An 11,088-nucleotide genomic window follows, 5' to 3' on the forward strand; every position below is an offset into this window, starting at 1 on the left:
GACACAGAGAAGTGAGACATGACAGAACTATATTTACACGTGTGTGCGCGTGTGTGTGTGTGTGCGCGTGTGTGTGTGTGTGTGTGCGTGTGTGTGCGCGCAGCAGCACTGATTGGTCTCCATTTAAAAAGCAACAATACTAAAACTGTTTTTACAGCTTCGATTAAAACAGCAGAATACAAAACATCTGAAGGCCGTGTGTGTGTGTGTGTGTGCACGGGTATTAACATCTTAATGGGGACCAACATTTGGTAGTATACTATACTTGTGGGGACAAGCAGCCCTCATGGGGACCAAAATACCGGGCCCCAGTTTGAAGGCATTTTTGAGACTCAACTAGGTTATGATTTGGTTTAGGGTCAGGCGTTCATTTTTGATGGTTAGGGTAAACGGCTAGGGAAAGCATTATGTCAATGAGATGTCCCCACAAGGATATAAATACACGTGTGTGTGTGTGTGTGTGTGTGTGTGTGTGTGTGTGTGTGTGTGTGTGTGTGTGTGTGTGTGTGTGTGTGTGTGTGTGTGTGTGTGTGTGTGTGTGTGTGTGTGTGTGTGTGTGTGTGGAGACGTCTTAACCCCATAAATCTTCAGTGCGGCCAAACTTGTAGATCAGAGTGCTGCAGAGAGAGAAGACAGTGATGTCACAGTGATGTCACACACTGAGCAGACAGATCCAAACTCACAGCTCAGCTCCACAGTGCTGTGATGTTTGGAGGCTAATGAAGCTCTCTGTCATGTAATAGCTGTGTCACTACCGGAAACCCGATCGGTACCCCGCATGCGCCAAAGGTGTCTACTTCCAGTCGAAGCGTTTTACGATAGTTACAGGTCAGAGTATCTGATTATTATAAAGTCTGTATTATTAACTCTGTAATTAAGATAAGATAAGATGACCTTTATTAGTCCCACAGGTGGGAAATTTGTTTTGTTACAGCAAAAGTAATACAAGTAGCAAAATTAGGCGCCATTCTTCTTATTTTACGGCGCTGTTGCTCAATCGGGGGACACTCTCTGTTGAGGAGAAAAGCATGAATTTGTTTGTAAACGGATTATCCATTGTTTAAATGTCCCGGTAGTTGAAAAGGAGGAAGAGCTGTTGAGAAATGCTAGGAGCTAACTGGGCGCTAACAGTATCATTCAACTATGTCGCAATGTTGGCAAAGAGAGGAAGTGACGTAAGATTTGCGCATGCGGGGTACCGATCGGGTTTCCGGTACGGATCGGGTAGCAACAAGCTACACAGCTGTGGTTAAACTAACATGAGCACAAGGCAGGTGGAGGTGAAACATGATGGTCCTGATGGACTGAGACAAACTCCAACCACGACAGGGTGTGAATCAATCATTAATCTGCAGCAGGTTAGAAAACAAACACTCATTCAGAGCTGGAAACCCCTCCCTGAGAAATCTGGTATTTACAGTCTGTGTGGATGTTAAAGCTTCTTTTCACGCTCGTATCCATCCACCCGCCTTTAGTTCTTCTTTCTGCATCAGTTAGTGGAACAGAAAGGGGCCTGAATGGGTTAAACTGAGCCAGGCTTTCCTGGCAGGAGCTCCCGCCCATTACGGGAAATAAGATGCAACAGGTTTCATGTAATGTGTCGCAACGCTGCAGGAAGCACATATTTGGCACCAAGCTGGTTAATTACAACAGGCCTGTGCGCCGTTTCAGCTGCTTCAGTGTCAGCGCTGCTGCTTTTCACTCACCTAAAAAAGATGAAGGCGTTCTGAAAGAACACAGCCATCCCCGGAGCCACTTCTTTCTCTGCGGGAACACAGCGACATGTTATCAGTCACATCAGGTTTCACTGTGACTGAGCATGCTCAGAGAGAGCCGACTCCCTGCGCAGGTCTAAGGAAGTCAGATTAAAATCATTTGTTGTATTTTTAGACTCCACAGTGTAATAACCACAAGGCTTTTCTTCTGCTGCTCACACAGCAAGCGCAGCAGGGTGAAGACTGCAGCGCATGGACCTGCTGCAGGAGCAAAGCTGAATTTAAAATAAGACTCCCTGATCCATCGTTTCAGGATCAAATCCGACCAACTACCAGGTCTACGCTGCAACCTCAAACACCCTGCTGTGGTCACGTGTGAGAGGCCACAAACTGCACCCGCTGGAGGTGAAATGAACCGAGGGCTGTCCCTGAGTGCTACCTGCGCCTCAGTCACGAGAACAATGAGCAGTTTGAACCTTGTGTGGTTTGTAGTGATTCACTGAGGTTTGCTTTCGGTTCGTGTGGATTTTTTCTGTGTGAAACGAGACCAAACCACAGGAAAAAGCTCCAAGTTTCCAAAACGGTCATGTGATTCAGAGCAGAAGAAAACACCATGAAGCAGCTGATAAAGGCCAGCAGTGACTTCGCGCTCCAAACCATAACATACTCTCTGACTTTGTCCAGGCTGAGCTGTTATTAACTTAAAGGTATAACTTCTGGTTTTCCCTCCAGCCTTCTGATCATTTCCAGGTTTGCATGTTTGACCAGCAAGGACAGACTGAGGGGAGAAACTCACTCGGCACTACGTAGCCTCCAAACAGGATCCAGATGGAGCCGATGAGCGAGCCGAACATCATCATGAAGCCGATGAAGAGCCAGAGACGAGCTCCTGCAATCGCAGACACATGCAGTACAATTACATATGAGCAGTGCTGTGTCTGCTGTGTTTGTCCATCCTGACGGCTGTGCAAAGGGCAGGATTCACACCGCCGTCAGATATACGTTTTTTTAAAATATCATTTTAGCTTTTATTGGCTAGTTACAGCGAAGAGAGACAGGGTTAGGGTTAGGGTAACCCTAACCCACGCCGGCATGTGGTCTGTGCACCCACTGAGCTACACCACATATTAGTCTCTTTACAGCCACACAGACAGCTGAGGCTCTGCACTTTACTCTTAACATCTGCCTCACGTGTGTGTTTCTCACACCTCTGAGCGCCACAGCAGATCCCTGACAGGTGACAAACACTCACCTGTCCGGCCCATGCAGCCTTCTCCGTACGTGTCCCCCCTCACCTGGCCGTTGGAAACTGCATTAATCCTGAGAATGAACACAGAGTCACATAGAGGAGTCTGAGCGCTTCATGCTGCTCACACTGCAGACATAAACAGGAAGTGATCACATGATGTTTCAGAGTCTCTGCTTTGTTTTTGACCTTTGTTGATTCACATTTGACTGCAGCACCAGTTTCCAAGCACACCGTGAAATCTGGCAGGTCTGTAACTTCCTCGGAGTCTGAGGTCAAACCTGTCTGACACCAGCTCAGCTCATTAACAGCATCGAGGTCAGAATAACAACAGACTGAATGATTCTGCAGTTTGGCTGCTCTCCTGTCACATCGTGAAAGGTTTTGGTTCCTCTTTGGTGAAAGAAGAGTTCTAAGTAATGAGGCATCATCAGAGGTCACAATTTGTCCTTTCAAAGCCTCGCTGAGATGTTTAAGCTGAAATTACATTTCACTGCAGGAGGAAACCATATAAAGCAGCTGCTTGTAAAGAGGCTGTGAGGCACATGAACAAACCCAAGCAAATCTTACATGTGTTTTCATGTGGATAACTCTCCCCCACCCTCAATGGTCTAACAACTCTGAAAGCATGTACGGTATGAAAGCAACGTTTCACACTTACATGAAGAAAGCGATGGTGGAAAAGACGCCACAGGTGTGGAAGGCGTGGTTCATCTGCTCCTGGGTTGGATACGCCACAGCGGCGTCGATCATGATCCACCAGCCGGTGAAGAACTAAAAGAAGAGAACGTGCACAGCGAGACGTGACGTTTCTAAAGGTTTTACTTCCTGTCCATCCTTAGCAGACATCCGTGCTGTCACTAATGTCTGAGTGTTTACAGATCATGGGGTGGCTGCAGCTCAGCTCATCTGGCTGCTCCAGTCTGCATACCAAATATCCTTGGAAAGATACTAAACCTCACTGCTCTCCGATGGATGAATGTGTGTGAATGTTGGATAGAAAGCAAAGCAAAAAGTGTTTGTGTGAATGAGGCTTTGATTGATCAGATGTGTCTTAGCTGGACTGGTTTTTACATCAGACTATCACAGCAAACTTCTGGATTATTAACAGTCATGTTTGAGGTAAACACAGATTATGGCATTGTTCTGGGACAAACGGGAAACAGATCGCGTGAAGCGGAATAAGACCTCCACCATTCACCAACCTCCCAGCGGCGAACATTTATCTTATCGGAGATTTCAAACAGACTCCGCCCCTCTCTGCCTCACACTAACCAGAACTCCGGCCACGATGGAGGCCACGGCATTCCTCCTCTCGCCCCAGTCGATGCATTCACACTCGGGCCAGCGGAAGTTATCCAAAAAGCCGGCCATCCTCCTCCTCCGCCTTCTTCTTCTTCAGTTGTCCTGACAGGCGAGTCTGCCGCCCCCTCAGCAGCTGCTCACACTCTGTGAAAGGCGCCTTTAAAACAAACACAGGCCGTTAACAGCGTCCTGCAGCGGGTGAAGGACGTCTGGACCTGAAGATTCAACCAGAACCAACGGACATTGATTTTCACCACATCTGCTACAAACTGTCAGAAATATGAGGACACATCGTCATTCAGAAGGTTTTTTTTTCCATTTTAATCGCAGAAGAACGTTTTGAAAAATAAACAGACGGGAGAAACAGATCCATGTTTCTACCTGGGTTTAGCTCACTGTCACGCATCAGCTTACAGACTCAGCAGTAGGGCTGCACGATTAATCGTTAGAAAATCGCGATCTTGATTCATACTTATGTGCGATCTCATTTCCAAATGACAACGATTTAAAGACGATTGTACCGCATTTTGATCCGGGACGTAATCGGCATGAAAACAAGCGCTCACTCTTCCTGCTCAACAAATGACAAGGGCGGAGCCTTATACCACGTGATACAGAAGGTGTGATGCTAAAATTAGCAGGAAAAAACAACGGAGAGCACGTCAGGGATGACGAGAAAGTGACAGGAGAAAATCCGTCCCGGTCAACCACCCAAACATCAATAACGGGAACCTTACACAGCGCTTCCAGCGCTACCCGTCGAACTCAAAGAAATTACGGAGGCTATCACTTATCACCTGACCAAAGATATGGCTCCATCAACACTGTGCAAACCGAGGGATTTAGGAAAATGATCAACACCCTAGACAAACGCTACACAGTGCCGTCCCGCAACTATTTTTCTATTGTTGCACTACCTGCTCTATACACACAGTGTCGAGCAACGGTGGAGACGGAATTTCAAGCAGTACAACATTTTGCAGCAACAACAAAACGTGAGACATTTGTTGTTTTATGTTTATTTATTGTTTTTATGTTCAGTCTCAACTGTTACTAAGTTGATGTGCAGTTAATAAGTGCAATAAATATTTATACTGGAAAAGAGAATCGTGAGAGAATCGTGATCTCAATTCTAAGCAAAAAATCGTGATTCTCATTTTATGCAAAATCGTGCAGCCCTACTCAGCAGCAGGTCAGAATCACACAGAACAACATTTAGACATTTCCTCCAACAGCACGTGATCAGATGATCACAAGTTCAGTCTGTGATTCACAGCCGGGGTTCTTTCACTGCTCTCAGGAAAAAGCTTCTGAACATTACCTCCTCCTGACCAGGTAAGGTGTTGAGCATCCGTTACCATGGTGACTTAGTGGGTAAAAAGAGAGGCCCAATTTTAGGAGTGTCACCTGTCCCGGCTCCAACACTGAGATGCTTCAGTGATGGACTGAAGCTGCAGATGCTGACCTGCTAACACCTGCTCACCAGTTTCCTGCAGGAACCTGATTATTTTACTGTTTCTTTATTTTTTAACAAGCCATTTCGTGATATAATTACTTTATTTTGACTTATTATTCTTTTTCAGTCTGAGATCTTTTACATTTAAAGGAGCTTCTTTTGTGGTCTTTTAGAATTTAATTGGTATTTTATAACTTTACACTGTAGTTCAGCTTTTTATTTCTTTCACAGTTATTGAGGTCTGTTTTGTTCCGGCTGGTTCACTTGTTCTCATGTACATATTTAAAGCGCAGGTGTATCCGCAGGGCAAAGTGTTTGCTAGCTGGTCGGGGGCTAACTGTTAGCTCCACCGCAGCACAGGCGTAGCTGCTCCGTCAGCCTCCTGCAGGTGTGCGGATTCCCACACCGTCAGGGTTGTCAACACCTGTCTGTTCTTCGCTCCCTGCTGGATTAATAACCGTACACCTGTCCTGTGACGGTCACAGCTCACCGAGCATTTGTTCCACCGAGCAAACGGGAGCTAACGGAGGCTAACGCTAACTGCTCGTAACCCGCCTCGTTTCCCGCTTTATTCCTTCAAGTAACATCTGAAGCAGCGCGTTAGTCGCACCTGCCTGCGAGCCTCCCAGCTGTCTGAAAACTCACCTGATATCAATCACCCCCATGAAACAGAGCCGCGCAACAACGTTTTTCACTTTCCATTTACGGCACAGCCCCTCGTCTGCGGCTTCATTTCCGGGAGCCTCACGGGCTCTGCGGCACACTGCTGCCTCCTGCGGTCAGGACCAGGCTCTGCATCCTGTAAAGTCACTAACTTTAGCAGTAGTGAAGCGCTGTATGCTGGCAAACAAATACCACGTATACACACATGTGATGAACGATTCCCCAAGGCTGGGGAGGCCGTTTATAAAGAATAATTATATAACCATATAAAAATATATTTTTACATAAAATGTTTTAAATTAAAAATCTTTACACATAGGGAGGTTTTTGCATTTCATTCATTCATCTTTATTTCCCATCAGCATATCGATCTGCATTCACTCACACTTCAGTCCAGCACAGATGAAAGATGTCTCAGGTCTTATCTGTGAGACCCGTGTGGTGAGCACCATAAACACAGCAGCCTTCTTAATATGTTTTGTTCTATAAGCTGGTTTGTTGTCCATGAACTAAAAATGAGAGAGAAGAGTAGAACAGCAACGGCATTATCACATGTGGCCACAGTAAGTGTCCAGTAGGTGTCGCTGTTTTCACTGAGTCTTCTCTGAGCTGGACTCATGTTGCTGCCTTGCTTTGATGTTTGATGTTGATGGTTTTTCCACAAACCAGCAGAGACTGATTCATGAGAAAACCTCAGAAATCTCCTGCTTGTTCGAGCCAAACATCAGCATGAAAGTCTGAAACGGCTCCAGACTTCAGACACAGACAGACGGCGAGAGAAAAAGGCTGCGAGGTTGACCTGAGAGCTGCTGCTCTGAACGAGCTTCAGTCAGACGTGAACATGAAGCAGAGCGGTGCTCTTCATCATCAGAGAGCCTCAGACAAGCGTTCCTGTCATGGACAGACCTCTGGGCTTCGTTCAGAAACACAGGCCACAGCTTTTCTCTTCCACCAAAGGACAATCGGCCGCTCTCTCACTTCATTTTATTGAAACGTCAGCTTTCATTTACTAAAAATATATTTTTCTTCTAATGACCAGAACAGCATGTGGAAGGTCAGATTTCTGTTCAGAGAGGCGATGCAGACTCACAGCACCGTCACCTCCACCCACTCCAGAGAAAGCCTGATTACTTGCCCTAACCCTTTCAGCCCTGATACTGATACATGTACAAATACTGATGCTGATAAAGGTACAGGCACACATACAGATACGGATAAAGGTCCTGATACAGATTAAATACAGTCAGGTCCATAAATATTTGGACACAGACAACTGTTTTTGGTTCTGTGCATCAACACAATACATTTTAAACGAAACAGCTCAGATGCAGAGCTTCAGCTTTAACTCAGTGGGTTGGACAAAAAGATTGGATTAAAATGTGAGGAACTAAAGTATGTTTAACACAATCCCTTCATTCCCACACAGATTCAATAAGTGATAATGAAGTGTTCATTTCTAATACGCTGTTGAAAACCCTTTGCTGGGTTTGCTGACGGTCTTAAACTCACAGACATCACCAGATGCTGGTTTCCTTCTCTCTCTCAGGCCTTTACTGCAGCAGCTTTCAGCTCCTGTGTGTTTGTGGGTCTTTTTGACCAAAGTTTAGTCTCGAACAACTGAAATGCTCAGTTGGGTGAAGGTCAGGTGACTGACTTGGCCACAGATAAGGATGTAATGAAGAAATTCCCCACACCTGTCCATGAAATAGCCTTTGAGTCAACTGTCCAATTACTTTTGGCCCACTTAAGAAGAGGGTTGCACACGTTAAGGAGCTGAAACTCCTAAACCCTTCACCCAGTCTGAACGTGGTTACCCTCGATCGAAAGCTGAGAGTCTAACCATCATATCCACGTCTATTATATAACTATAACTGGAATATGACTCAGTAAACAGGTCACAACACAAAACTTGTCAGTGTCCATATATATATGGACCTAACTGAACAGATACTGATGCAGGACGACTCCTTCACTCTCCTCCTGAGGAGGTTCATCCGTGAACATTCAACACTGAACAGCTACACACAGAGCAGTAAACTCACCCCGATCACTTTCCAGCTCCTAATCTTTGTGTGGATGGTTTTCTTCTTTTTAGGCAGCCAGATGTTCAGAGTCCAGCTGTGGGTGTCGGTGAAGGTTCAGACGTGTCAGATGGAAACGTCATTAAAGCGATGATAAGAGGCGATATGGTAGGCTCTGAGTCTGCTTTTGTTCATATCTGCAGACTCACTGATAGATCACTCTGAGGTGTTAGAGTCTACGGAGAGAGATTCAGTTTTCCTTCAACATAACACAAGATAAGCTAAGATTCTTTTTCAGCAGCTGAAACTAAAACACAACCTAAAGCTGTATAAAGTTCAAATGTCTGACTCAGGCACACAGAGCTCTGTGATGGATCGAAACCTGTACAGGTGTACCCATCTCTCACCCTATGAGACCTGTGATAGGCTCCGCCCACACCATGACCCTGGACTGTAATGAAAATGAACAGACTCTGCTCACCCAGCAGGAGAGGATGCCATCCCATAATAACCACCAGCCTGCTGACATGTTTGAAGCTTCAGCGTCTGTGAAGCCAAAATAAATCCCTCTGTATGAAAATGTGATCCTTAAACAAACTGATCAGAGATCACAGATTTATTCACATCACAACCACAGGCTGAATCGTATCCATCCACTGGATCCTGATCACTGATTCATTGATCTCATTCAATGATTTTAATGACAGCTTCACCTGTAAACGATGAATCAAATCTACAGCATGACAGAGTGGAGTACACAGGAAGCAACAGAACACAGCAGCGGTTTTAGATACGGGCGACACGGGCGGTTTGCCCGGGGCGGCATCACGGGCATCGGCAAAAAAAGAAAAAATGCTCCGATAAAAAAAAGCTATGATACCGGACACAGCTACTTCTTCTTCTTCTTCTTCGGGGTTTAACGGCAGCTGGCATCCTTGTACATGCAGTGCTGCCATCTTCTGTTTCAGTCCGTCATTACACTCTTAAATCCTGCTACTTATTCCTGCGTCTTTCAGGATCTTACAAAGCTTCAAACGACGCGTCGACTATTAAATCAGTCGTCGACCATTTTGATAGTCGACTAATCGTGACTAGTCGACTAATCGTGACTAGTCGTGGCAGCCCTAGTATGCACGCTGTCCTCAACAGCCATACTGAAACTGTCACAGTTCCAACGTCAGTAGGAAACACAGCCAGATAAACTTTTCAGGACAAACGAGACACAAAAGGAATTTTACTGGAAAGCAAAGATTGTTTCAGGACCTACAAGTTTAAAAGATTAAACCAGCAGCTCCAGGGAAGGTGACACAGATGCCTGTGAGAAGAACACCACTAAACCACTTCATACTGGGAGCTGAGGGATCAGGAGCTCATACCCAGGAAAATATGATTTTAACCCCATCCTGCAACAACACAAGTAACAGTGAAGAAAAGAAAACTTTGCATTTTCATCTCATGTTCCAATTACAACTTAGATGTGACAAAATAGGTTTTAAGATCAGGTGTAGAGGTCAGTTTGTTTTATAAATGATTTAGATCATTTCATTACAGATCATGAAACTAAAATAGACTTTGTTTAAGAGAGTGAAGAAGAAACACCCAGTGCATCATGGGAATCCCCGGCAGCCTACGTCTATTGCAGCATAACTAAGGGAGGATTCAGGGTCACCTGGTCCAGCCCTAACTATATGCTTTAGCAAAGAGGAAAGTTTGAAGCCTGATCTTGAAAGTAGAGATAGTGTCTGTCTCCTGAATCCAAACTGGTTCCACAGAAGAGGGGCCTAAGAACTGAAGGCTCTGCCTCACGTCTCAAAATAAAGTTTTTCTGGTTCTGAGTAAAACCCTGAAACTTCCTGTGCTGCTGAAGTTCTGCATTTCTGTGTTTTCAGCGAGGATGTGGTTAAAAGTGTTTGTTTTTTTGTCAGTAGCCTGTAAAAAAACATGTATGTGACAGCTGACCTTTAGTCTGAGAGCCGGACCAAAAGAACAGCCCAGCAGAACAAAACATCATCGAGATGCACAAAATAAATAAAGGAGGGTTCAAATGATTCATAAATGCAGCTGAAGTGTGCGTCCACGCAGTGACTGATGGGAAAACAAGTTCAACTGGAGCGCCTCCTGCTGGCCTCAACGGCCCGTGTACAGGTAGCACTGGGGCCTCAGGGTGGCGCTACAGGGCTTTGAAATGAGGCCTGGCTGAGGAGTCGTCTTTGTCAGAGGCAAAATCAACTTGGTTGGCAACAGTTGCTCGAACAGATGTGTGGTAGACTTGCTTTTCAGGAGCTGCTACCGACAAACCAGCAAATAAACATCAAATATTTCCTCCCTGACATTTGTGAGCTTCCCTCAAACACACTCCGTCAGTCTTGTTGCTGCTGAACAATAAAATATTCAAAAAGTTTACCTGGTGATGTTCTCTCGCACGATCGCAGAAACACCAAATGACTGACACCACGCCGATGCAGTTCACAGGACAGAGCAAACGATCTGGAGAATCTTGTCGTTGTTATCGTTCCCCTCGCACGTGTTATTACTGCGATTTCAGCGTTTTGGCTTCACAACTAAAGCGTGCAGTTTACTTTGTGAGCACTCAAATGGAGTCCTGAAAAGCAAGTCTACCACACATCTGTTTGACCAACGCCACTTGATCTGGAACACCAGCAGCCAAGTTTGAGTCTGATT

At 45.5% G+C, this 11,088-nt stretch overlaps 1 protein-coding gene across 2 annotated transcripts; it reads right to left on the minus strand.

Annotated features, from left to right (window-relative positions):
- Positions 1 to 444: 444 nt before the first annotated feature.
- Positions 445 to 8,500, minus strand: LOC113008242 (transmembrane protein 50B). 2 transcript variants are annotated; one of them, XM_080290762.1, is made up of 7 exons: positions 8,428 to 8,500; positions 4,237 to 4,423; positions 3,623 to 3,735; positions 2,968 to 3,035; positions 2,512 to 2,604; positions 1,707 to 1,764; positions 445 to 617 (listed from the first exon to the last, which is right to left on the minus strand). In XM_080290762.1, exons 2-7 carry the CDS (start codon positions 4,333 to 4,335, stop codon positions 572 to 574), a joined length of 477 nt encoding a protein of 158 aa, XP_080146888.1. In that variant the 5' UTR covers positions 4,336 to 4,423; positions 8,428 to 8,500; the 3' UTR covers positions 445 to 571. The 2 variants fall into 2 exon arrangements, with proteins under 2 accessions (XP_080146888.1, XP_026001314.1); XM_026145529.2 differs by lacking the exon at positions 8,428 to 8,500 and adding an exon at positions 6,368 to 6,505.
- Positions 8,501 to 11,088: the final 2,588 nt, after the last annotated feature.

Source organism: Astatotilapia calliptera, chromosome 16, assembly GCF_964374335.1.
Source record: "Astatotilapia calliptera chromosome 16, fAstCal68.1, whole genome shotgun sequence".
NCBI lineage: Eukaryota > Metazoa > Chordata > Actinopteri > Cichliformes > Cichlidae > Astatotilapia > Astatotilapia calliptera.